This window comes from Typha angustifolia, chromosome 13 (assembly GCF_048772165.1).
Source record: "Typha angustifolia cultivar Huaian chromosome 13, ASM4877216v1, whole genome shotgun sequence".
Classification (NCBI taxonomy): Eukaryota; Viridiplantae; Streptophyta; class Magnoliopsida; order Poales; family Typhaceae; genus Typha; species Typha angustifolia.
Genome location: NC_133251.1, coordinates 2,339,212 through 2,366,648, shown reverse-complemented (window position 1 = coordinate 2,366,648; position 27,437 = coordinate 2,339,212). Strand labels below are relative to the sequence as shown.

At 37.9% G+C, this 27,437-nt stretch overlaps 6 protein-coding genes across 14 annotated transcripts; 3 read left to right on the top strand and 3 right to left on the bottom strand.

The window, feature by feature from the left end:
* Positions 1–1,263: 1,263 nt before the first annotated feature.
* On the bottom strand, positions 1,264–9,140 carry LOC140775057 (granule-bound starch synthase 2, chloroplastic/amyloplastic-like). The gene is made up of 8 exons (XM_073118298.1): positions 8,849–9,140; positions 6,549–6,980; positions 6,282–6,346; positions 6,027–6,104; positions 5,843–5,953; positions 5,627–5,671; positions 3,943–4,116; positions 1,264–2,486 (listed from the first exon to the last, which is right to left on the bottom strand). Exons 1-8 carry the CDS (start codon positions 9,138–9,140, stop codon positions 1,530–1,532), a joined length of 2,154 nt encoding a protein of 717 aa, XP_072974399.1. The 3' UTR covers positions 1,264–1,529.
* Positions 9,141–12,433: 3,293 nt separating this feature from the next.
* LOC140773915 (malate dehydrogenase, chloroplastic-like) lies at positions 12,434–14,714 on the top strand. Its single transcript, XM_073116700.1, has 2 exons — positions 12,434–12,571; positions 13,280–14,714. The coding sequence occupies exon 2, from the start codon at positions 13,317–13,319 to the stop codon at positions 14,553–14,555; it is 1,239 nt and encodes a 412-aa protein (XP_072972801.1). The 5' UTR covers positions 12,434–12,571; positions 13,280–13,316; the 3' UTR covers positions 14,556–14,714.
* Positions 14,715–14,945: 231 nt separating this feature from the next.
* LOC140773914 (amino acid transporter AVT1J-like) lies at positions 14,946–17,202 on the bottom strand. Of its 5 annotated transcripts, none has more exons than XM_073116695.1 (4): positions 17,036–17,202; positions 16,764–16,973; positions 15,885–16,492; positions 14,946–15,789 (listed from the first exon to the last, which is right to left on the bottom strand). In XM_073116695.1, the coding sequence occupies exons 2-4, from the start codon at positions 16,939–16,941 to the stop codon at positions 15,277–15,279; spliced, it is 1,299 nt and encodes a 432-aa protein (XP_072972796.1). In that variant the 5' UTR covers positions 16,942–16,973; positions 17,036–17,202; the 3' UTR covers positions 14,946–15,276. The 5 variants fall into 5 exon arrangements, with proteins under 5 accessions (XP_072972796.1, XP_072972798.1, XP_072972799.1 ...); XM_073116697.1 differs by having other exon boundaries at positions 16,764–16,967; XM_073116698.1 differs by having other exon boundaries at positions 17,050–17,202.
* Positions 17,203–18,165: 963 nt separating this feature from the next.
* On the top strand, positions 18,166–22,420 carry LOC140774283 (uncharacterized). Of its 5 annotated transcripts, none has more exons than XR_012106572.1 (7): positions 18,166–18,517; positions 19,987–20,035; positions 20,620–20,709; positions 20,840–20,972; positions 21,680–21,760; positions 21,839–21,929; positions 22,033–22,420. XR_012106572.1 is itself a non-coding variant. In XM_073117208.1 (4 exons), exons 1-4 carry the CDS (start codon positions 18,266–18,268, stop codon positions 20,869–20,871), a joined length of 423 nt encoding a protein of 140 aa, XP_072973309.1. In that variant the 5' UTR covers positions 18,166–18,265; the 3' UTR covers positions 20,872–21,668. The 5 variants fall into 5 exon arrangements, 1 of the variants encoding a protein (XP_072973309.1); XR_012106573.1 differs by having other exon boundaries at positions 19,987–20,076; XR_012106574.1 differs by lacking the exon at positions 19,987–20,035.
* A 162-nt stretch (positions 22,421–22,582) lies between these two features.
* On the bottom strand, positions 22,583–24,551 carry LOC140773938 (large ribosomal subunit protein eL34-like). Its single transcript, XM_073116729.1, has 4 exons — positions 24,394–24,551; positions 24,153–24,232; positions 22,984–23,093; positions 22,583–22,896 (listed from the first exon to the last, which is right to left on the bottom strand). Exons 1-4 carry the CDS (start codon positions 24,470–24,472, stop codon positions 22,803–22,805), a joined length of 363 nt encoding a protein of 120 aa, XP_072972830.1. The 5' UTR covers positions 24,473–24,551; the 3' UTR covers positions 22,583–22,802.
* A 495-nt stretch (positions 24,552–25,046) lies between these two features.
* LOC140773662 (pentatricopeptide repeat-containing protein At1g74630) lies at positions 25,047–27,377 on the top strand. Its single transcript, XM_073116344.1, has one exon. The coding sequence runs from the start codon at positions 25,079–25,081 to the stop codon at positions 27,008–27,010; it is 1,932 nt and encodes a 643-aa protein (XP_072972445.1). The 5' UTR covers positions 25,047–25,078; the 3' UTR covers positions 27,011–27,377.
* Positions 27,378–27,437: the final 60 nt, after the last annotated feature.

The following is a 27,437-nucleotide window of genomic DNA, read 5'->3' as shown; positions in this document are numbered from 1 at the left end:
AACACAAGATATGTTCAAAATTCAGCAGAACCATGGTGCAAAGTCTACCAACTACCTACTTCTCTGCCACATGTTGTAAATTTGACTTTGTTTTAAAAGAAAAAACTAAGTAGGTCAAACATGATGACTCTTGAAGGTACAGTAACCAGTTAATTGCATGTGCAATAAGAAGCAAGGTAACTAAACTGGAGAGAACAACAAGGAGTGTGAATGTATGTTCTTGGACTAGTATGAATCTATGAATTCTCTCATTATTTGTTTCATAGAGATGCTGTAGTACCTGGAAAGAGTTTTGATTGGAGTCCATGATCAAATAAAGATGACTTTGGAGTCACATTTAGACACTATTGTGGAGTCTGAAGCAGGTGCATGGCTGTGAGGGAATACAATAAAAGAGAATTTTACTTTTATCAACATTATGATACTTTTCCGAGAATCCAAAGATACTCTGTTTATAGATCTGCAACTTTATATATCCCTTGAGAAGAACTAAACATCTACGTACTCGAACTTGTCCTCTCTCTCTCTCTCTCTCTCTCTCTCTCTCTGTGTGTGTGTGTGTGTGTGTGATCATATGAATTAAGGCCAATTAGGTGGAGAATGTGATATACTGATCAAATCCATCTGTTTGCTTTTGTGTAGTTTGTTGATGTTGCATAGGATCTCCAGCAAGTCTCATGAGTATTCCGATAAAAGCCATTGACTACAGCTCACTCTATTTTGATTGTGATGGAATCTCTTAACATCACTTGACTTTGCTACAGCCTAGTACTTGCACAATTAATTATCATTATTGATAACTCAAGAATAATTCATCATTTAGACACGTGATAAGAAGTTTGGAGAGGTTGCAGACAAAATTACATCAACAGCAACCATCGGAACAGCATAATTGATGACTTTTCAGAGAACTGCACCTGTACAGTAGTAGCCTTTGTCTGAGATCATTAGAATCTTTTATGGCTGACAGCATGCTTGATTGGACTAGCATTTCCCAATAACATCATTATTGATGTACACATTCTATTTAGTGACATGAGTCTATATCTTGTCTTCTTGCTCTATCTGTTATAAACCTTCTGCAGCAGCGGATCCTATGAAGGATGATTGATTAGAAGCATACACTTTGTTCTTGATGTGGTATCAGTATAAGAGGTTTCAAAGATACACCTCCAATACATATTAGAATGGTAAGTCTATCTTCACCAGAAGGTTCAGTGAATATCTGAACACATCTATTGCACTTTACTACCATCAGAAAGCTTTTACGAAGAACTACTTGCATTAATAAAAGCTAGAAATATAGGGTACACAGACCTCCACAGTTTTCAGAAATTGTTTCCTCCTTCCTCTGTACAGAGTGCAGGGCAAAAATGGAAAAAAGAGAAACAATTTACATGTTCCAGCATGATCCAAAAAAATTTCATCTATTTGCATGCTGCCGCATATCTGAAACTATGATCTCACATATAGACCATTACCATCATCTCTCGGCAGATCTCAATTAACACACATGTGATGGAGAAGAATCACCATTGGTACTTGGCTGCAACGAGGACATCCTCGTATTGCTGAGCAGCATTATCCCAGCTAAGATCTTGCATCATCCCTCTTGTTTGAAGACCCTTCCAACTGTCCTTGTAATTCCAGTATGTATTCAAGCAGTTACTCAATGCATGGATCAGCTTTCCTGCCTCTGCCCTGTCAAAGGTCCAACCAAGACCAGACTCATTGAAAGGATCAAATTGAGTCACTGTATCTCTAAGGCCCCCAACAGCATGCACCACTGGAATGGTTCCATACATCATTGCATAAAGCTGGTTCAATCCGCATGGCTCAAACCTCGAAGGCATCATGAGGATGTCGGCACCTGCTGTAATTCTATGCGCCATCTTTACTGAAAATGCAACCCATGCTCTAACTTTGTCCCTGTGTTGACCCTCAAAGTTCCTCAGTAAATTCTCAAGGTCTTGCCTCCCCGTGCCTAACATGACTACTTGAACATCATGACTGACAATCCAAGGCATGGCCTCGGCAATGAGATCGACGCCTTTCTGGTGGTCTAACCTTCCAATGAATGCAATGATGGGTACATTATCACGAACAGGCAGACCGACCTCTCGCTGCAAAGCAGCCTTACATACTGGCTTACCCATCTCTAAAGTATCTAGAGAATAATTTGTGTATCCATCGGATTTAAGGTGCACATCAAATTCGGGGCTCCACTCCTTTGCATCAATGCCATTTACAATACCTTGAAACTTCCAGTTACTTTCATTTATAATTTCATGTAGGCCCCAACCACCTTCTGATGTTTTCAGCTCCCATGCATAACCATGGCTAACAGTAACCACTCGGTCAGCAGTCTTCAGGCCGGCAGCAAAAATATTGAGGTGTTCACCTCCGACGGGGTCATACAATCTGAAAAGGTCCAAGTAGTGATCCGGCAAGCCCACAAATTTGAAGTCATCTACAGGACCACGACCCTAGAAGAGAAAGATGAATCAATCAAGAAAACAAAATTTATATAAATGTGAAACAATACTAATATATAGCACTTTTGGGTGCATAACATGCATAAACGCACCTTGGCGATTTGTTTCATAAGGTTACCATTTATAGTTCCAAGCCATGTGGAAATGGAACTCTGTTATAAGTTGCTACCTTCTCATTTTATTAGCTTGAGCATTTATACTATGCTAGCTATCACAAAATTAGGCAAAGGGCTTGTTAATGAGAGAAGCACATGTTTAAGTAGGAGTGACAGAAAAAAAGGAAGTAAAAAAGTCCAATTATTTGAATAGAAGTTATAGAACTAAAGAGAATAACATGAACTGAACTCACTTTAACCAGAAATTTGGCAATTAAATATACTCAGCCAGTAAATCATAAGTTTTTCCCCTTCAATATAGCCACGTAGATCATAACTTATGATGGGAGTTGAAACTATGTCAAGGGGCAATGTCTCTAAATATCAATCTTTTCAGGATGCTAATTACTATTTATGTGACCAAGTACTAAGAATGATTGTTATTCAGTCAACAGAGAAATCATTATTCAATTGCCAAGACTGATTGATATTCTGAGACCTCATTAGGTCTGAGACTGCTGACAAGCATAGAGCAAATAAAACAGTGTTTACACAAGTGCAAGATTACTCTATCAATCGATCATATAAGATAACATTCTTTAAGTTTATCTGCTAAGATATGTGGATGCTATTGAAGAATGCTTACTGCTAAAAGAAAATGCTTACTACTAGATAGAGTCACAGCCTCACAAGCAAGATTTGTTGCCTAATGGCATACAGGAAAGTGATATCCATTAGGAAATATGTTATCTTCCCTGTTTAGTCAAAGAGATGAAGCAGGTCTTGGTTTTCCAAAATGGATTAGTATAATCAACGATGCATCAGTATTTTAATCTGTTGGCCAGTTGAATTGAGACATTAGGAGACAGCTTGTCTTGGCCAAGTTAAGCTTAAGAGACCAGTAAGGCAATATGGAGATATTATGACCAAAATATCTGGGTTAGGATACATGAACCTTTCAATTCTGCACAATCCAGGTCATGCCATCTGTTAAGGAGGACCCTCCTGTCTACTCTTTAAAACAACAGAACTCAGTCACAACTAAGCTTTTGGCTACTCTTTAAGTTTTCTTGTCAGTGTTTAAGATACATTCAGAAAATCAGTTAAAATATTCATTACAGTTTGAATGATCTATTTCAGGCCAAATTCCAATTCTATATGAGCCATAAATCATTAGTATGCTCTTTACAAGCAAAGCATAATATATAGGAATTAGACTTGGCTAAGCTCTGATGCTCATTATCAAGCAAAGAAAAAAGTGTCAATGATTAAGTGAAATCATTTGCTACCATAGTTCTTGAATTATGCATCTCCAGTTGAATTCATAAAGACCAACAGCTAAGAGGGCTAACCTGGTGGGCTATGTTGTGTATTACCAGAACAGACCGAGCATATTTCATCAAGCCATTGTCACGATAATATGCCTTCAGATAAACAGGCAAGAGAGCAGTATGCCAATCATTCGTGATGAAAGCCAAATTACCATCTCCATAACAGAAGCCACCACATGGAACATGCCAAGGAACCTGGAAGGACAAAAATGGCAATTACTATTCCTGAATGTTGTGGTGAAAATGCTATATTCAATGCAATTAACTGACAGCCATTTGACCATCCATATACCCTTTTTGTGAGACAGATGGTCAGAAAACTATAAAAGAGAGTGAATGTTGAAACACCCTACTTTGTGACCACTGAGGACTATTCCTCAACAAGATACTTTGTTAAAGACCTCTGAATGTCCACATAGAGAAGTCCAATACCAAAGATAATCGATCCAAAAGGAACAACAAAGGTATTTTCAATGATGCAAAATAAATTAATGACGAAAACCAAGTGAAATACTACAGAATATAAAATTCTTCTCATGGTCATGGTATCATGGCAAAATCAGGATAGAGGAAAAGAAAATGAAGAATCTTGTTAATTGGGCGTAGGCTTTGGAGGTATTCCCCTATAACTAATTCAAAATGGAGGTTTGCTCCCCTCAGAAAATTACATTCTTTTCCTTTTCATTTTGTAGGGTAAAAGAAAATAAACAATTGGTCCCAAATTGGCAATCTTACAACAAGGTTATACTAGAGATCTCTGAGACAATATACAGTCATTTGAGCACCAACACAGTAGTCTGAAAGGCAATATATAATAGAGACAAGCTATAAGGATGCACCATGTACCCCAAAAGCAGTTCCAAATTTAAATGGGCTGCACATGGGCAGCCTATGTACTCTGCACGGTTTCAAGCTACCATGTATGTGATTATGCCATCAGAAGAAAAGCTTGACATGCTGATCCAGAAAGGTCTTAATGAATTCAAGCGGGTTCAGGCATGCTTCTTGTGATGTTTAGACTGTCTGAGATAAAGGCACCTTTGGAATGAAAGTAAAGTGAATGAAGTAGTCACTATTCTTCAAAATATTGTAACTAGACCACATAAGTAACAAACAGGTAACAAGGTTCTTCGTTCCCTTGGCTCATTCTAATGGGGATCTAGATGGTCAAAAGTCAAAAAATAATATAGGGTAATAAACTAAATAGATGCTCATGATACAGATTAGAAGATATTTAGGGATATTATCTGTTATTTCTGAAGAGTCCCAAAAGATTGAAAGAAGGATACTTTAGAGATTCAGGCAGCAGTTAGTTTTAAAGAATAAAAAACTGCAGAAAATACCTCACTTCAATTAAAGAAAAAAGTACCCAACTTTGACAGAAAATACCTCACTTCAGTCATTTTGTCTAAATTCAGCCAGTATTTTCTCCAGTTTCATTGATTAAAAAAAGTCAGATAAATTTTCAAAGTTCATGCAAGTGCAAAATAGCAGTCTCTATTAGAGAGACTGTGTTGCCCCTGTAAATCCGCCTCTTAAAACTAATAGAAGTTGTCTTTATTGATGATTAGAGCAGAAATATGCATTTTCATTAACAGGACTGCATGAAATTTCTATAGCACACATTTTAGATATCCATGGAAGTTCCCCACAAAATCTGAACATTTAAAAAGTGAACGACTTGTAAAGGTAAAAAAGAGAATACCTCTACAGCTGCCTTGCAGAACAAAATCATACGTTTTAAGATATCCTGCCAAAATATGACAAAAATTATATATTTATATGATAACTAGGAAACCTGAATACACACCATCCACACAAAGGCAGTGTGATAAAACAGACAAAGCATGAAAATATGATGGGTAGTGTATCTTCATCAACTCTTTTATAAGTCTAAAGACAATAGGCCCACAGAATTTACCACTCTGTTTCCCTCATAAATACGATTCTCCCGGTGACGGAAGTCTGGACTATCCATAAAAACGAAATCCACACCATCGATATAGGCATGGAAATAAGTTACTTCCATATCCTGTCAGACAAAGTAAGGATGTTAATAGCCACACCAAAGCATTCTAGTGCATCACGACATATAATCGGCACACCTGCCCATGAACCTTGTAGTATTTGCGGACTCCTATATCTTGGGGTTCAGCATAGTTTCCATACCTTGGTGCCACAACCTAAAAATGCAATGAATAAAGCACAATATGTAAAGTTACTACTGTTTATTGCGTAGGTAATAAAATGAGAAATATTATTACTATAGGAACATATTGTTAATCTACTCTTTTTGAAGATCTAAAAATACTATAGAGAACAGCACGATTCCATAAATTAGTGCGGAAAAGAATGAATACCATGACCCTATGTCCTCTTCTGGCCAAAGCCTTCGGCAATGCTCCTGCAACATCTCCAAGCCCACCTAAAAGCAATTATTGGTAATCATTATTAGTATTTTGAGAAATACACTCACTTCCTGTTGGAGCCAAAAGCTCAGCAAAGAGATGCACTAAGTATCAAAATCAGGAATCAAGTATCCAAGGAAGAAACATAATATACACAATTCTAGACATGTAGAATTGACACTACCTATGTATCTATGGAGTTAAATTAAATTGACTTGCCTGTTTTGGACCAAGGAGCACATTCTGCAGCAACTACTATGATGTTCATGACATTTGCCCCAGCCAAAGGAAGAGGAACCTCATTCTCTTCCCCAGGATTCAAATCATCTTTGACATGTACACTATCCAATTTTGCTTCTACAAGATCTTCAGCATTCTCTTCTTTAGCACCATCAGATTCAGCTTCAAGATAAAATGGTGAGAGAATCTTCGTCGTCCCCAAACTGGGTTCTTCAGGTCTTCCAAAAGCATCTACTGCTGATTGTCTCACCTGAAATTCAACAGCTTCTACGTTATCTTTTGGAGAACCTCCAAAGGAATTAACAAGTGGATTCTCAGATGTATCATCTTGAGCCAATTGGGAATAATTATTAGGAACAGTGCCGCTTTTGTACTTCCCATTTTGCTCTCCACTGCTTGGCTCCAAATTTCCTTCTCAACATAAGAACTTGATTCATTTTCTTCCTTAGTTACATCACTTCTGATTGATGAAACAATATTCTTTCTTTTTGCAATCTGCACCAGATTAAGTGGAAGAAAAACAAAAGATAAGAGTTAGATGACATCTGTAATAAGACCAACATGCCATGAGCAATTAGCAGCATAAAAATTATCATCAGGTGGAAACAATACGTTTTTATTATCCGGAAATAGAATCTAATATTACATGTTGTATCTAATAGGATTAACTAGTGACAAGGAATAGTGGCATAAAAATGTCATCAGATGGAAACATAGGCAAGTTAAAGTGTGATAAAACTCCTGCTAACATCAAGCAAGCATCTTTTTCCTAAATGAAATGAGCCAACAGTACTCAGAAACAAGAAAAAAGATGTTGGCATAATTCATGTCTGAAAGTCATTAACCTATGTTCTTAATGAATACAGCTGACAAGGATATGTTAAAGATGATGACTACCATTATAAAGAAAAAAGGAAGATACTATAAAGTAGGCTTTATGTCCATTAAGTTTTTGTCCAAGTCATTCCTACTTAGATAATATCATCACTTTCAAAAATACAATGAGCATCAAACTTCACTAAGAAATTCATTTCTTAAAAAAAATCTTCTTGGTAAGGCATACTATTGGCAAATAAAGCCTTTATAATCTCACCCCAATTTTCCAACAATTTCAAAGTTCAAACTTCTATAAGATAGTGCATTCAACCTTAAAACTCAAAGCAACCAATAGGTGAAGCCACCCAAGCCCCGATAAGCATCCACCACAGCCTCTTATACCAGCTTCCTTATGTAGGATGCAGATAACTAATTATGAATTTTGGTGACCCAATATATTAATAGTTCACTAAAAACACATAATCAAATTCATAATACATTTTAGGCAGTCTTAATGCCCTATCTGACTCCAACATTAGACTTAGTGGCTCATGTGTTTTGTGTCTAAGTCAATCTGATTAGGATCATTGAATGCATTGAGTTTTTCCTCATGAAGTTGAAAAGGTAGACCCACTAATAATGTTTTCTCAACAATCTACTTAATCCTCTTTCCTAATTTTTCAAAGTAACCCAAACAAGAAATAATTTCCTAGACACATGGTTTTGCACAAGCTTTCACCAACATAGGTTTCAACAAAATATTCAATTAAAAGAATAGAAAATTCAAGAGTTCCCAATTCATATCCCAACAGGTAAAAAGTAAAGATCCTCACTTATTACCTCAAAGAGTATATAAAGCTTTTCAAAATATATCCAATTCATAAGTATACAATTTACGCTTCCCCAGTCCATAGAAAAGTACATATTAAGAATCACTATCTGTGAGTGAATTACATCATACTATTTCTGAACACAGAAATAGGTAAGTTTTCGTGCAAATAGTGGTGAGGAAGACCGCTCACCAAAGTAGCACGACTTCAAATCACAACACCGGCGATCACATTCAAATCGCCCTTACTGAGATTTATTAATCGGTAAACAATATTAAGTAAATAAATTCGATTTAAATTAAGACTCTACATGGTGCCATGTATTCAATCCATAGCTACTAAATAAACAATCTGCGTTTTACTAGGTTGCAAAAGGCTAGTTATGAATTCAATTTGAGCTGAGAGATGATAAATTTAACCTGAACAACATGTAGTCCTCAAAAGTTCTAGAAATTAAAGTGCCATCTATGGCTGATCTAAGAACAACATGTAATTCTGGATTGCCCAAATTTCCATGAACCTTTTGTTTCAACAAAATATAATAAAACCCAACAAGACATTGCTGTGAAAATCCGTCTTGAAAACCAACAAAGAAAAAGAAAAAGAAAAGGCGCACCTGTTGAAGTAGGTTACTGTGGATTGCAAGAATCTCATTGCTCTTATCAATCGTTGCACGAAGAGCATCATCACCAACACCCGCACGACCAACACCCTCTCTCTCCTCCCCTTCCTCTTGAAAGCTACCACTTTTCCCAGTGGCTCGCAGACCCACCAAGCTTTCACGCTTTCTGACTCTAAAAGACCTGGCTTTACCAACACTAAAACCATCACAATTCACTTGGAAATTTCTTCTGCCCCGCGAGACAGCAGAACTACCGAAATGGAACGCTCCGAAGAGGAAAGGAAGAGACCCAATGGAGGACATCTCTTCCTCCGTGGCTATGATAGAGAGAGAGAGAGAGAGTCTCAAAGAGAGGACGGATCACTACGAGTAGAGGTTGGAGAGAATGCGGAGGAGGAGGAGTAGGCAGGGGAGAACTGTGAAAATTTCCAATTATTTGATGGGCCCCCCAATGATGGATGTGTTATGTGTACGAGGGGAAGTGAGTGCGATGGCGCTGGAATGCTGGATTGGGTGCAGTACAGGGGGAATCCAATTAAACGTATATATTAGTCTTGAGTTTGTTGCTCTGCTCTGCACCTAATACGCATGCACTGCACGCATAGACTCTCGGAAATTTTTATATCCAACTCTAACAATTCGTTTATATAAAAAGATTCCTATAACCCACACTATTCATACGAACTCTCTTCGTCCCAGATACGTGTAAGCCTTTGGCTGTCTCTTCCTCCTCGTGAAATTTACGATGGTGACTGGAAAATGCGACAAAAACAAAGGAGATAGATAGACAGAGACAGAGACGAGATGATTAGTAGTAACAACCACACAAATATTAAGAGAAGAAAATGTTTAATAAATATTTCTGATGTCACCGACAATTTCCTTTGAGAACGTGAGGAATACAACATTTGTGTGTCTTCTTCATGTATATATATATATATGATGAGAGAGAGACGATTGCGACGAGTTGCTTCTGTCCTTAAGCTACTCGATTTTGAACATTTGAGTCTCGACAAAAATGTAGCCAGATTTGATACCACATCCTTATCGAGAAACACAGTTCCGGTAGAACCGAGCGTTATAGTTTTCCTTTGGAAATGCTTTATAAGGGTGTTCCCTCTTCGTTCGACCCTCGAGAAACGGGTCTAAGATATGAAAGAAGTCTGCCCTTTTTGCTCCAGCCACACAGAAATGATCAACCACCTCTTTATGAATTGTGACTTCACTCAAGTAGTTTGGTTCACTAACCCCCTCTACCGAGATAAAGAAAGATTCTTCTATATTTGAAAATTAGGTTATTGAGCTCAACAAAACACTTTTTGTGGAGGAAGTTGCGGCGTGCTTCAGAATTACTTGGGGAATAGAGAAAACTCGTTGTGATACTATTTTTCAAAAGTAATATCCCAAGTCCAACATCAATGGTCGTGGGAGTCACAGTAGGAGCCACAATACCCTCTTCTTCAAACCTTAATGAGTTCAATGATTATAGTCGCTTGCTCATACAAGACCCTCAACTTACAAAATGCACTTTAGCATGCTGGACGGATGCAACCTGGGATGGGGGCTTGTCTAGCAGGATAGGGATTTATACCTCCAGCTTAGGGAAGAAAGTTAGGTTTGGATATACTAAGTGCCTCCGTATAGCAAAAACGTTCTCTACAGCGAGGTATGGGTCATCTTGAAGGGTATCAAATTCCTAGTGATAGCACGCTCTAATATAGACAAGTGTATCTTCAGTGACGAGCAGATGGTAATAAATATTATCACAAGCAAAACGAACCGCAAGAACTAGAAGGTTGTGCAATTGTATCAATTGGCTATCCCCTGACTTGATTAGAGTATGTTATATAACTCATCATAAAAATCAAGAAGCTTATTTGCCAGCTATGAATTATGTAACTTATATTTTACATGAATGTAATAGTCTATGAACTTTCCTTAAAGGAAAAAAAAAAAAAAACCACAGCTCTTCTCTTCAAATAAGCTAAGTGGCTACTAAAGTATTTTAAAATCTGAGCTTTAAACGACGCTAATATAAACTCAAGTTTGAACCTTTCTTAATTCCATCAACTCGCTAATCGATAGCCGGTATATCTTTGATAATCACTGGATCTTAGTTTTATTATTATTATTTTGAAAAAAGTCTGCAGACTAAACATTTATTTAATTCCTAAGTTACAATCTGAATATAAGTAAAGGTGAATCATCCTATTCTCTATAAACATAATCTTGAATGATTATAGTCATAAGATTATGGATCATGGTATTATTACATCAATCCCGAAAGATATCATCCAATCAACAACATTCTCATGAACAAACATCATGACTCGTCGATCATATCTAATACCGTCACATACATCTTTTAACTCACCTCTATCACTAATCTACTGTCTAATTGAATATCAACCTACATACTAAAATTTCAGAATGTCTGAGGAAAAAAAACAATATAATAAGTATGCAAGAAAATGAAGCCTTCAGGCCTTATCTATCTCATGCATTGCTGAATTGCTTGCATAATAATAATAACTTAATTATTAATACTAGTCTTAATAAAACTTCTTGCACAACCATAATACTAATGAGCGAAAGAGCTCTGTGCAAATGCGTAAACTATAGAATCCTAGATCAGAGGAAGAACATATATACTCCCATTGCACAAAGCATCTCAAATTGGCAACTTTAACTGCTGCATTAAACTAGCTGGATTACAGATTAAAATTCTTATTATGCATTTCTTCAGAGAAAAGTAGAGATTAAGTTTAAGGGTGATTAGAGTAAGAAACAGAGCACGTCTAAGATAGTGCTGGTGATCGGAAGCTTTGTCGCCAGGAAAGTTGAGTGTGTGAGAGAGGAGGAAAAACTATTGTGTGAACTGTGAAGTGAGTGAGAGGAGAGGAAAACAACTAAGTGTAGAAGTAATTAAGAGTTATAAATCTAAGTAGATGTAAAACGCCATGGCTATTCATGAAGAACTAGAAGAATCATTCTGCCTCATGTACTATAAAAATATAAAATTATTATTGTAAAGATCAAAATATAATTCTTAGGTAATTTTACTTACATCTCACTTCTTAAACTGATCTAAAATAGGTTTTGCCGCCTTCTTTCCTAAGCTAAAGATGTATCTTGCCATTATAAATTAGGAGCTTATGACCTCTATAATTTTAATTTATTAGTTAATAAAACTTAATATATTTCTCTATGGTATTTACTAACGAGTGAGTTGGAGTGCGTTAAAAGCAAAATATAATTAAGCTAAAATAGTTTAAATGGTATTGTAATTTGGAAAATATAATTTTTGAGGCAGTAATTTGGTTAAAAAGCTCACGGAATTAGCGGCTAAAAGAAGAGGCTTAAAAAAGAATATATATATATATTTATTTATGTTGCATCCCTCCTGTCACCTGTCGCGGCTCACGTGTCGATATAAACAAAGCGAAGACGACGGATGCTGAGAAAACCCACGAACAGGCAACGTGGCGTGTTAAGCACCGTTTATCTCTTGATGGCACGGACGCTTTCTTTGATCTACACCGTCTATTTAAGAGAGCCCCCACCGACCGTCGATGTAAAATTGCGAAAAAGTCCTACCACTTTTTTCTATTTCTTTTTTCTCTTACCTGCTACTTTACTTCCCACCTCTCCTCGCCGTCTCCGTCGCCCCTACTAGAAAAAGGAGGAGAGCGAAGGAACCGCATCTGAGTGGGCGAGTTCTACTTCGCAGTCAGGTACTCAATCTTTCCTTCTTGTTCCTGATCTGCTTCCTAAGAGCGGTTAATCGGATCTTTGCGTTTTTTTTTCTTCTTTTGACCTAGTTCTCTAGTAAGGATTCGTGCAGACTTTAGGGTTTGTTTTGATCTCGCATGTTGTTTACTAGATCGGAGGTTAATTTCAGTTGTGGGATTATGGAGATTTGATACTTAGATTGGTAGAACGAGATGGATTTGTTTCGTTCAGTTAGTGATTGCTCTAGTTTTGGATCTGCCTTGTGTTGTTATCTTCTACGTGTTCATCTTTCCCTTTATTCATTCTTCCGTATACCGTTATACGCCTTATTTTTCTAATGTTACTGTACTTTTCCATTTTTTACGCATTATGCTCTAGTTTTATGTGCAATATCTTTATCTCATTATTGAATTATAAAAGTCAAAGGTAACAAAAATTGTCTCTCTTTGGTACTTATTATCCATAAAAAATAATTCCTTTAGTTTGATGCCTCGATATATAAGGACATTCTAGATTTAGCCGTAAACCTACTAATCACTTGATACACTCTTATACAACGGAATAAGCGGAGGCTACAATCGAACACTATCATGGAACATTTACCTTACTTTAAACAGCTACATGTGACCTGTTTATCGCCAATTCTTCAGGCTTGGTGGGATAGACAAAACATTCATAGACTCTTTACATTTCTCTTGCCTAAATCTCAGGTCTTATATCCTTCAGCGTTACATTTTTTTGTGTGAGATGGCATCAGCAGCAATGACAACTGTGTCCATCAGTTCAGTTACCGCTCAAGCTGGCTGGAAAGCAAAATCTAAGCCTTTTGGGTATAGGATTGGTACTCCAAAGTCCTTTATAAATTTTAGTGGTCTAAAGGCAGCATCATCGGTTGGAATTGAATCAGAGTCGTCCTTTCTGGGCAAGGAAAGCAATGCTGCTATCAGGACGTCATTTGTTCAAAGGGTTGAACCGAAGATGAGGTTTGCATATCAAGTCCAACCTCAAGCATCAAGTTTCAAGGTGGCGATCCTTGGGGCTGCTGGTGGGATAGGTCAACCTTTAGGTCTTCTAGTCAAGATGTCTCCACTGGTTTCAACCTTGCATCTCTATGATATTGCAAATGTGAAAGGAGTTGCCGCTGATCTCAGCCACTGCAATACCCCCTCTCAAGTTCTGGATTTCACTGGGCCATCAGAGTTAGGCAACTGCTTAAAAGGTGTTGATGTGGTTGTCATCCCTGCAGGGGTTCCAAGGAAGCCAGGTATGACACGCGATGACCTCTTCAACATCAATGCCAACATTGTGAAGACACTGGTTGAGGCGGTTGCAGACAATTGCCCAGATGCTTTCATCCACATTATCAGCAATCCAGTCAATTCAACTGTGCCAATAGCCGCTGAAGTTCTGAAACAGAAGGGTGTCTATAATCCCAAGAAACTTTTTGGTGTGACAACTCTTGATGTTGTTAGAGCTAATACATTTGTTGCACAGAAGAAGAATCTTAAGCTCATTGATGTGGATGTGCCAGTTGTAGGCGGTCATGCTGGCATTACTATTTTACCATTATTGTCAAGGACGAGGCCATCTGTGACCTTTACTGATGAAGAAGTTGAAGAGCTAACTGTGAGGATACAGAATGCAGGGACAGAAGTCGTGGAGGCAAAAGCTGGTGCCGGATCTGCAACGCTCTCAATGGCTTATGCTGCTGCAAGATTTGTTGAGTCATCTCTCCGAGCACTGGATGGAGATGCAGATGTCTATGAATGCTCTTTTGTTCAGTCTGAGCTGACTGAGCTACCTTTCTTTGCATCTAGAATTAAGCTTGGGAAGCAAGGCGTTGAAGCTGTGATATCTGCTGACCTCCAGGGGCTGACGGAGTATGAAGCAAAAGCTCTTGAAGCATTGAAGCCTGAGTTGAAGGCCAGCATTGAAAAAGGTGTAGCATTTGTGCAGAAGCAGGCAACAACCGCCGCATCTGTTTGAGATGGATATGCCCTTTTCCTCATCAAACACTCATATGAGAAAGAATAAGAATGAGATGTTCCCAATGCTTTCAGTTTTGCAGCTTAGTTTTCTTTTCACCTAGGAATATATGCTGTTGAAGAGAGTGAACAAATAAATATGCCTGAGTTGTTGTGTTCTTGTTGTTCTACTATAACTTTAGTGTTGCTAACAATTATGGGTGGAAAAAGGAATTCCACCACGCTCCATCACCCTGCTTATGATTTATGCTTTTTCACTTACTGCGATGCCTCCAGTTATATTAAGATCTGCCTGTTTTGATTATGTGCATATTATAAAGAGTGAATCATTTTATCTGTTATTTGTTCATCACCTACAGATGCATCTCCTGTTAACTAAATTTCGATATATGTACAGAATATTAGCTGCTGGAATTTAAGCCGGCTTTTCTCAATAGTTTCTAACTCAGATGAATTGCTTTCTTCTCTGATTTGTGACTGTCTTTGAAGACTTTGATCACATTAACTTGATACAAATGCATATCATCGTTGCTGTCCAAGATTTAAACGCATTCAAAATCTGCCAAAACTACCAAAGTTCCAGCAGAAAGTTTTTCTTATACCTCTTCCTCATCACAAGCAACTTCTTTCATGCTTTGCATTAAAGACTATTCAAGCTAGAATAGAATCTGCAAGCATGTTGATACACGTACATAAAAATAAAGTTTCAAACGATGGTGCTCCTAAAATTTATCGACAATCTGCCTCACGGAAGAGTAAGTACCGGTTATCGCGATCAAACAACCGAGTACCACAATCACCCAAATAAGTACCCTCTCAACCTTGGGAATTTGTGGTTTCTTGAAGATCTTGATGTAGCAAATGCACGGCAGAAGCACAGAAACAGTAATGCTCAGCAGTGAACCTATGAACGCCATGAGTTGACCGAAGAAGGGGATCACTAAGGCTATAACCACTGTGCTGAGAAGCAGAAGGGTTCTAACTGATAGAGTAGAATATATCTTGTTGAGAGCCAGAAATCTCTCTTCAATTGCAGTTGCAACTGGCGCAACCGTCAAAGCATATTTCGAGAACGGATTGAAGATGGTTGTATATATTGCAACCTTTGAGCTGAGCTTACCCACAGGGAGATTCAAGGTCACCTGAGATTTTAGGTCTTCGCCATACATAAGGTAGCCAAACACTGCCGTTAGTCCATAAATAGCATTGCATATGACAAAGCACACCACCAGCACCTACAATGAGGAGAAAATGGACAACAGTGAAGTATACAATGATCTCAGAACAAGCTGAAAACTTTCAAAAAAGCTAGCAAAAGGATGGAACTCACCTTGGAGAACTTAGCCTTATCTTTCATCGAATTGCGCAAGGTGGGAAAGATAGCATGGCCACAGTAACAAAAGGTGTACAAGCCCACAGCAGTGGGCAAACCACTTAGATTTATCAACCTTCCTCTTTCCCTGAATCCAACTCCATCAACTTCTCCAGCCCAAAACACAGAAAGTGCAACAATGAACGAAGCCAGCACCCCGGTCGCAGAGACATAAGCCAGGACACCAAGACTTCTTAACCAGGTCGTTGGCAGGATCACAAGTGCAACCAGAATGATAAACAGCTGCTTCCCTGCGATGCTCAGGGTGCCAATACTGATGCTAGTGTCAGGAAACAACTTATCTAAGTTATCACCTTCTAATATCAAGAACCCAATTGCGACAAGGTAGAGCTCGATGTACATGAAGACTGACACAAATAGCCTTCCCTTGTGGCCAAATGCAAGTTCACCAATGTCTGGATAGCTTCTGATGCTCGGATCAGTGCTCATGCACCGCTGTAACAGTATCCCGGTGTAGAAACATACCATTGCTATTATGAATAGCAGTGGTAAGCCCAACCAGCCTCCCGTTGAAAGGGCATATGGCACTGATAACAGACCAACTCCTGACAGACAAAAGGACGCAATGAGGTCCCAATCTTTGTTGTCAGGTAAAATACAAATATTTCAGAGCCGTTTGGCTTCATGTATCTGAAAAGTTGCAGCTATAGTGCTATACCTATAAAGTATAATGCAAATAATAATAATAATAAAAAAGATGATGCATCTACAGAAGTCTAGAACTTCTATTACAAAATCATGAAAAGCATACTTAAAAAAAAAAAAAAAGACTTAGATAACCTGGGAAACTGAAGGAAAAGAGAAGATTTAGAAAACCTATCAAAGCATTGAGGCCATTGAAGCAAGTCCTAAGAAAAGAAGCACCATCTTGCTCTTGGCGAGCCCCCGTCACCTCCTTGGAGTTCTCCAACTCCTGCTCATGGAGCAGCGGTTTCTCGTAGTCTACGAGGATGCTATGAGAAGACATTGATGGTACGGATCTACTCACACCCATCCTCGATTCCACCCGACGGAAAAAATCTACACCTTTGCATACATAACTTCAGCAAACAAGCAAGAAGCGTCATAAAGAGAGAGAGCCCAAATACCTTAGGACACGTACGCTAATCAATTGGCCATATTCTCCTCTTACTCTTGATAAGGTTTTTCTCCTCTATATGTATTTTCGTGAAGAGGGATTATACAAATAAATAAAAGATAAACGCGAATAGTGTCGTAATGTAATGTAATGCAATGCAGTCCATGGATTCTTGGATCTAAGTATTTAGCTCTTGTTCCTGCGCGTTAAAGGAATCTCGGTTAAAAGATAACAGAGTACTTCTTGTTACTGCCCCTTCCACTTCTCACGCCGTAGTATACAGCCTGTTTAACGAGCCACTAAATCCAACGGTTCAGAATAAGTACGTGCCACACTATAATTACAAATAATAATACTCTAATACTGTTCTTGCAAACTATAGTATGCTTCAATTAATAGTCCAATATTCATTAGATTGGGATGAGTTGGAGTATCTCCCCTTATTCTGGACCAAAATTGATTTAATTCGTGCTTTTTTTTTAAAAATTAAAAAATTGCTATAAATTACGTTTCACGTCGTTAGAGGTACGTTACAGAGCCTAAAAGCTTTCGGATTCATCGGAGCATGGATCGCGACGTTACGCTCGCCGTATATACGAAACAACTGCTTGCTTGGAGACTGAGTCACGGAGCGAGTTTTTGATCAAAATAGGCGTGTTGTAATTTTATTTTTTACCGTAGTAACTGCTCTTCAAATTTATTGTCAAATAAAATCTAATTTAAAGTAGTTTTAATAAAAACGTTAAATTAATTAGTATTTTATCTCTAAGGTAAAATACTAATCAGTCAATATTTTTATCTAAAAATGCTAATTAGAGTTTTAAAAAATATTAATTAATTTAATATTTTTATTAGGTTACAGTGAATTAGACTTTGGAGCTAATAAAAATGTCAAATTAATTAATATTTTTAAAAGCTCTAATCAACATATTTATCGTCAGATAATTTTTTTCTTTAACCCCAGATCAGTTTAGTATTTTAGGGCCAGACAAAACTATTAAACTAATTAGTATTTTTATTTAAAAATAAAATACTAATTAATTTAATATTTTTATTAGGATTACGGTGAATTAGCCTCTATTTCTATAAACAAAATAAAAGGAGGTTAGTTCGGTCAAAAACTCGGTGAAGCTCAGGTTATCGGTACCTGATTCGTTAATCTCGAGCTTCAAGAAGGAACTCGAGTGGCAAAGAGGGAGCTTTTCTTGTGATTCTTGTCGAATTCCTAACTATTAGGGGAATGGGGGATCATGTGATGGTGTTTGCTGATCGCTTGATAACGACCCAGACCATTGAGGCGATGGAGGATTCGGCTCCTTTTGCTCCTCCTCCAAAGGTTGAAACTGAAACCATTGGAGGAATTCGGAAGGAAGGAGACTTGATTGTGGAGGAAGAGGAGCCACTTCTCCAGATGCTGGAATGTCGCATTTGCCAGGAGGAGGATCATCTTAAGAATCTAGAGGGCCCTTGCGCTTGCAGTGGCAGCCTAAAGGTTTTTATCCTTCAAAACCTTTTCTTTCTCGTAGTGAATTTTTGGCGCAAAGTTATTAGAAATGTTTAAATTCCATGTTAACGGGATCGACTGTATCACTTCAATTTTGTGGTGCTGGAATGCACAAAAGGCTGGAGTTGCGAAGTGTGAATTGAAGGCATGAGAGTCAAAAGCTCGGAGAAAAAGCTTGAACACTAGAACACTGTCAGATAAATGAATTGAGTGCTCTACATAGAGCTGGATGGTGAAATTGGATTCCTGTAGTTAGTTCTTGTTGTTTTTATCATTGGCCCTGTTATACTTCATGTTCATTGCCATAGGAAAAGAAGACCTTATACCACCCGTACCATCAGGTGATGCTTGATTAATATGTGGGCTTATGTTTTCGAGTCCTACTAATTGTGCAGTATTTGGTGATTTAGTAGTGTTCATCACAACAGCGATTTCTGATGGAGCTTGCTTCTTTAGCAATAGAGAGGCTCAGATTGTCATTACTCCTCCTTTTGCATTCTTAAAATTTTGAATACTGCTTCTCCCATATTTATTACATGGTACATTTGTGGTTGTGATCTGTTGCTCAAAGCAGAATATTATTTTCTAGATTCATAATTGGAATCCTTTGGCTCGCTACTATGAATTGATCATGATGTTGTGTGCCATGGGACAACCATGAAGATTGAATATAACAATGAGCAGAAGATTTTTTTTTTTAAAAAAAAAAATTGTTAGATTGAACAAGTATTGAGTACAATAGTTTTCAGTGCAAGGTTAGATAATTGAATCATAGTTTAAGGTATTGTTGTTGGGTCTGGAGACAGTTTAAGGTATTGCAGCACTGAAAATTGAATGAAATCTAAAATATGTACAAGGTCAAGAAATACGTTACAAGATCCTTATTAATTATCAAAGCTATGTAAATCTCTCTCTTGTTTGACCGGGTTCCAAATTCTTTATGCCACATTTTGAAAAAGAGACTGAACTGTTTTAGACCTTATTGAAATTAATACTGTATAAAGGAAAATCATTTTCTTTGTGCAATTTTTTCCCTTCAAACTAATGGAAATCCCCTGAGCTCTCCCATGTATTCCACATGGATGCTGATCTCGCCTTATTTCTTGTGACTCATGAGGTAGAGTCATTATCATGATTTTACATTCTCAACTGGACTCTATTTAACAATCTGCAGGAAGCATCTAGTGACAAGAAACTCACAGTGTATTGCAGAAACAAAAGATAAAGAATCCAAAACTATCATAGGTAGAAATACCAAATTAGATCCACACATACTTCAAAGTTCAAACAGTATCATTACAACCAAATAGTTTTATGTCATACATATCTTATAACTATTTTAGCAAAATTTAGATGTAGTCCCTGCATTATTATCTTGTATTTGATTGTATATTGTTCTTGAATTAGACATTGAGATCTTTACCATATGTTTCTTATTTGTTATTTGTACTTTGTAGCCATACAAGCCTGGGTATCCCATCCTGATGAGACCACCATTGACAGAAGGCATGCCATTTATCTGTATCATAAACTTGTTATAAATCATGGTAGTGAGTTTGCCTCCTCGCGATTGTTGATATTTTCTTTTTTGTTTGCATTATACATAAACATTTGCTTTGAATTCAAATGTTTGCATTATACATAAACATTTGTACCAATATTTTGTTCCAATATTTGTACCATTGACAGAAGGCTCTAATTATCTTTCCGAACATTTGCTGATCTCGCCTTATTTCTTGTGACTCATGAGGTAGAGTCCTTATCATGATTTTACATTCTCAACTGGACTCTATTTAACAATCTGCAGGAAGCATCTAGTGACAAGAAACTCACAGTGTATTGCAGAAACAAAAGATAAAGAATCCAAAACTATCATAGGTAGAAATACCAAATTAGATCCACACATACTTCAAAGTTCAAACAGTATCATTACAACCAAATAGTTTTATGTCATACATATCTTATAACTATTTTAGCAAAATTTAGATGTAGTCCCTGCATTATTATCTTGTATTTGATTGTATATTTTTCTTGAATTAGACATTGAGATCTTTACCATACGTTTCTTATTTGTTATTTGTACTTTGTAGCCATACAAGCCTGGGTATCCCATTCTGATGAGACCACCATTGACAGAAGGCATGCCATTTATCTGTATCATAAACTTGTTATAAATCATGGTAGTGAGTTTGCCTCCTCGCGATTGTTGATATTTTCTTTTTTGTTTGCATTATACATAAACATTTGCTTTGAATTCAAACATCAAGTCCAATGCTTTGCTTCTGATTATCTGTTCTTTTTGAAATTCAGCGGAGGTTGGAACACCAATGGTGCCCAAATAGATCCTAGGATCCTTGCTCTGGCAGATGCATGACAAGATTTCCTTGAAGAGTACAGTTATTTGATATCTTGTGCATCCATGTGTTGCTCTGTTGCTCTAATTGTAAGTATATAGGGTACATATTGCTATTGTCATTCATAGGTATCTATTTAGATGCCAAGGTTATTTCGATATAAATATCTTTCCGAACAAATGTAGTATCAGGCATGGTTGCTCTAATTGACTTCCTGCCAGAATACAGTTATTTGATATCTTGTGCATCTATTTGTACCAATATTTTGTAGTTGGAGCCTTTTCACATTAAGTATGGATATTGTTATAGATAATTAGAACTAAATTTTTCCTCCTCTCAGAGATCTCATAAACCTGATCATATCCTTGTGTCAACCAGAATGATATAATTAGTCACATCTATAGGTGCCAAGTTTGGATTCTCCTCTTTTTGCTCATATCCAGTTAATAAAAAGTGTGGGATTTGTCTGTTGAAATATATGAGGAACAACTATTATATTTTTGAAGTTACATAGTGCCGGCTGAAACTACTATTGCTTTTCTGGCAGATAGTTTTTCTTACTTATTTCCACCAAAAATCTTTTTCTGATAAACTGACAAAACTTATTGTAGAATCTGGATAGGATGCCATATGTTAGGGATTACTGGCTTGCCTTTAGCATATTAGGTGGCTTGACCCAAGCTTCTTTTCACTATTTTGCATTGCTTCTCATTACGAGATATGGCATTTAATGTGGAGACATAATGAAGCTCACCTATATCCTTCACACTAATAGTTTTCTTTTCTTTTTCTCCAGTTAATGGCTCTTCTGCTTTTAAGGCATACATTGACCATTACAAATAGTGACGAAGATGATGATGCTTCAACAATTTTTTCAGTGAGTTGAGAATTTAAAATGCATTTATGTTGAACCACTGATCTTTGATTGTTCTTGTTAATATGTACTCCTCGACAGCTGTTTCTACTGCGGGCTGCCTGATTTCTGTTGCCTTGTTACATCATGGCTTGAGCCATTAATGTCTTGCAGTATCAAAAGACAAAGGCAGGTCAGTCTTCAAGATTAAATATCAAACACACATCTCTGGAGTTGCAAAAATACAATTTTGGTTTAATTTATAACTTGATTTCATATCCCATACTGATGCTCAGGGAACAGGTGCTCTAGCAGCAGGTGAAGTAGCATACATTCTGCACCCAGGCCAAGGAAGGGGCTTACAGTTCACCATGGCACAGAATCTCCCACTCTACCCCAGCAAGAGCCCCCACCAATAACGCTCACCCATTGCAGTCTCCAATGACCTTTCTCTATATGCATTTAAACTTCCACTATGTACCTGTACAGAACTTGCAATTCCAGCACTCACCACCTCAATGAGCTGAGTTTAGATCGAAATCATTGTTTACCCCTCATTTTCTATGCTCTGAAGTCTCTTTCCAGCTTGGCTTCTTTGCCAGAGAATTTAAAAACGTGTTGTATGGAATGACAATTTGCAAGAGCTTTGTTCCTATTCATAGTTTTGAGTAATTATGAAAAGGAAACGACTGACTACCACCTAAACATTTCTCGCAGTGTTATATCCACATTATTGAGATTATAAAGGTTAACATCCAATCATTTCGTGCAGCAGTGATTAGGCTATATCACAAAAGATGTGGCATGAGAGAGAGAGAGAGAGAGCACAAGGTGTTCAAGCATACGTTGAAAATAAATTATAGCAAGTATTAATTAACTCAACATTCAAGAAATAATCTGGGTGCTAGTTCAGGAATATAATCAGAACAAATCCGCAAGGGCTCAGATGCCCCAAAACATGAAATAGTTACCTCTACTTAAAGCTAAACACTCTCAGCCATAAACGATCATCTTCCTAAAAAATATTCAGTATACAAAACTTTCGGCTATTTGCTCCTTTTCCGGTTTAGCTCTTTGAAACTTGCTTCTCTTTGGCTTTCTGGATCTTCAGAACCTTCTTCACGATCTTCTGCTCTTCAACCAAGAAAGCTCGAATAATTCTGCAAAACAGATGCAGTGTTACTATAAACAAGGCAGAGAAACAATACTCAGTCATAAATACATCACAGGTAGATGATTGTTTGGACCTTTCTCTTACTGCACTTCCTGATATAACACCACCATAAGCACGATTCACAGTCCTTCGGTTCCTGGACAATCTGGACCTTTTGTACTCAGTAGGCCTTAAGTGAGGAATCTGAATGTAAACAGAGAAAATATCATGACAACTTTTCTCCAAAAAGAATAGGAGCACAATGCCTACCCAAAATTAATATTCAAGAATATAAGCAATCTAAACAAGAATAACCATTTCAAACAAAAAGCACAAGAATGGCACTGGCTATTTAAAAACTGAATATATTAAGACCCAACATTGACCCAAAAACTACCGAGTTTAAGAAGAACAAGTTGCAAGGCATGATTGTGTCCATATGAATTGCATGGCTGATTTTTAACTTTTTCATCAGCAAACTTATCTAATTGTACAGACATAAAAGATTATACACAAAATTTATATTCCAACTTTCATCAAAACATGTAAGACCTTATTAAGAGTCGACTCCAGTACTGTCCTTGTTCAAGAATGTGCTGGCATATTGGTATCTTTAAACCTACTACATCATGAGCATCTTATCTGATAAATGCAATTAGCTAGAGCATATCGTTTAGACAACCAGCTGTAGAAAAACGCATCGCACTTCTGGATATTGGTGTTACTCTCTTGTGCAACCAAAGTCAAACAAGAGACTGAATTTGCCACCAAAGCAATAATACCAATGGGTTAAGGAACCCTAGTGTTCCATCCTCCCTGTATTCACTCAACATCTTTTGCTCCACTTTATTCACCACTCATTATATTGAATACCGAAAGGACTGACACCAAGTCAAAGTTCACGTTCCTAAATTTTTTTTTTTCAAATTATCCTTTTTATAACATAAAAGGAACTTAAGAAGCAACAACTAGAAAGTACAGTTCAAATTGCACAAATTATCGAGCCAATTAAAAAGAATGACTATTTAGCAACATGACATCTCAATCATTAACAGCCTATATTTCATAGAGATCAAAGAAACAGAATTGACTAAATTATAAGCATAGAAAATAAAAATAGCATAGCAAATTAATGCATCTCCATCAGCATGCGCGATAAAAACAAACATCTAGTCCCAATATTTTCCCTTATAAAATATTTTATTATAATTCTACATTGCAGTATATGAGCTCAGAAATGACAAAAGGAATAGCATTTCTTACTCCTTGGATTCTCTTGCCGGTCACAGGGCATTTAGGCCCACTTGCCCTCTTCTTTGTGTACTGGAACACACTACGCCCACCTACGGTTTCACATCAAACCCATTAAATCCCGATCTATAAAGAAAATCACAACTTGCAACACCACAAAGCCTATCGCCCAAACACAGCAAAAACCAAAAGCCCAAAGCTCGACACTCCCATAAACCCCAGAAGAAAGGAAGGGCAAAGATGGGAGCTTCACCTGGGGTCTTCACAACCCTAGTTTGGTTGGACTTGGTGGCATAGCTGTGCCGCCTTCGATAGGTTAAGCGCTGCACCATTGCGTTGCCTCTCTCTCCTCTCCTCTCCTCTCGTGCTCTTTGGCTGCGGAAACCCTAGAGGAGGAAGACTTGGTTACCGATAGGGGGTTATAAAAGGAGCGGTGCTTAGTTAAATGACCTGGATTGGACGTACCGGATTTATCAAATCGGACGGCCAGGATAGTCAATCGATTTTGACACTTACGTCCTTGTTTATTATTTTATTTATATTTTTATCTTTTCTGGGCGAAATCTTGATAATTAATAAATATGTTAGTTAATGAGCAAGTGGATACAGGATTCTGAAGATGTTAGATTAACTTTACACTAGTTTGATTTGTAAACCTCGATCCTTTTAAGATGGTATAGAGGACAAGTGTTCATTGCCCATTACAGTTATTTATTTTATCCTTATTTTCTTATTAAAAATTGAAAAATAATAATAGCACCATTTCTCATGATGATAATTTAGAATTATTATTAAAAAAAATATCAAATGAAATAAAGGAAAATCTTAATAGGTTTATGAACGTAAATAAGAAGTTATAGAAAGACTTCCGTGCAAATATACACCCACAAAAAAGGACCTTTTTCAAATACGCGCAAGAGTTTTGCCGCGTTTGTTGTATGAGCAATAATAACCTCCAACTCCAATGCCTTTCTCTTCTCCAACGCTGCAAAACCCTAACCCAACTCAAGCAAATCCATGGCTTGATCTCAAAAACACGACTCGACTCCGACCCCATTGTCGCCGGCAAGCTCCTTCTCCTCGCTGCCACTGCCATCTCCGACGCCTTGGGCTATGCCTGCCGCCTCTTCTCCTACCTCCCTTTTCCTGATCCATTCATGCACAACACTCTCCTCCGAGGCCTCGCAGAGTCCGAGCAACCTCACAATTCCGTTCTCTTCTTTACCCAGATGCGAAGGCGTGATGTTCTGCCTGATAGTTTCACATTCGCTTTCGTTTTGAAGGCAGCCGCGAATTTTAGATCGATCCATGTTGGGAGGCAGCTCCATAGTCTTGTTTTCCATCATGGGCTTGAAACCCATTTATTTGTCGGGACGACTATGGTTAGTATGTATGCAGAGTGTGGATGTATTGATTCGGCTTACAGTATATTTGATGAAATGCCCCACAGGAATGTTGTTGTTTGGAATGCGATTGTGACTGCTTCTTTCCGAGTGGGTGATTTGGAGGGTGCAAGAAGGATGTTTGATCGGATGCCGTGGAGGAACATGACTTCTTGGAATATCATGCTTGCTGGCTACACAAGAGCGGGTGAGATGGGTGATGCGAGAAGCTTCTTTCTTGCGATGCCTCAGACTGATTTAGTCTCATGGAATACAATGATTGTTGGTTTCGCTAGCCATGGAGCTTTTGGTGATGCATTTGGTTTCTTCAGGGAGTTTCTTTGGGAGGGACTTGGAGTGAATGAAGTTAGCTTGACAGGTATTCTCTCAGCGTGTGCCCAAGCTGGGGCCTTTGAGAGTGGAAGGATATTACATGGACATGTGCAGAAGGTCGGGTTGAATAATGTAGTCTCTGTGGGTAATGCACTCTTAGATATGTATGCCAGGTGTGGGAGCATTGACATGGCTCATGGGGTCTTCGATTGGGAGATGGAAAAGAAAAGCGTTGTATCCTGGACATCCATGATTGCTGCACTTGCTATGCATGGGTATGGAGAGGCAGCAATTGAACTTTTCCATGAAATGGAAGCAAATGCAACAAGACCTGATGGAATAACTTTCATTTCAGTCCTATATGCTTGTAGTCATTCAGGATTGGTAGGCCAGGGACATGATCTTTTTCAAAGGATGGAGGAGACATATGGTATAGAGCGAACAATAGAGCACTATGGTTGCATGGTAGATCTCTATGGGCGAGCTGGGCTTCTTGACAAGGCCTATGAGTTTGTAGCTCAAATGCCTATGAAACCCAACACGGTAATCTGGAGGACATTGCTAGGAGCTTGCAGCATTTATGGCAATGTTCGGTTGGCAGAGCATGTTAAGAAACAACTTTCAGAGCTTGACCCTGATGAATCTGGTGACCATGTCCTACTGTCTAATATATATGCTGTGGCTGGAAAATGGAAGGATGTTGCCAAAATAAGGAGGGTAATGAGGAATCATGGAATTAACAAATCTCCAGGTTGGAGCTCAATAGAAGTTGACAAAATTGTCTATACTTTTGTTGCCAGTGATGAGTTAAGTGCTGTGGCGGAGGAGGCACGCAAGAATCTAGCAGTGATCATTTTGAGACTGAGGATGGAAGGCTACATCCCTCAGGTTGCCAATGTTCTGCATGATATAGAAGAGGAAGAGAAGCACGATACGATCTCAAGACATAGCGAGAAGCTTGCAGTAGCTTTTGGACTGGCTAGGATAGGTGGCCAGGGTGTTATAAGGATCATGAAGAACCTGAGGATTTGTGGCGATTGTCATACTGTAATGAAGTTGACATCAAAAGTATATGAGAGGGAGCTCGTGGTGAGGGATCGCAGTCGGTTTCATTCTTTCAAAGAAGGTTCTTGTTCTTGTAGAGATTACTGGTGAAATATATGTTTGAAAGCCTTTCTGCTATCAGCTACACCTATCAAATTCATCCACTGAAAAGCTGAGATCACAAAGACCCCAAAATACTGCGACTTCTGCTACATAGCATAGTCTATGTTAAAGAGATGACAGATTGCAGAGACAAACCAATTCAGAGAGGCAATGCCTTCTCTTTAAAGAGATTCTTTTCTCCAATTTACTGTTGTATTATGAATCATATAGAATCCTAGTCTTCTTCTCCTCTGTCATAAAGATTCTTCCGACTCTCATGATCTTTGTAACAGAATATAGATCAGTGCTGATCAATTTAATTGTATTAACTGACATGAAATTGATTGCTTGCTCATTTTTTTTTCCAGTTATTAATAGGAGAAAAGGCTTAATGGCTTGAACACAGTGCGGGTGCGATTTGTCATGTAGGATTTGA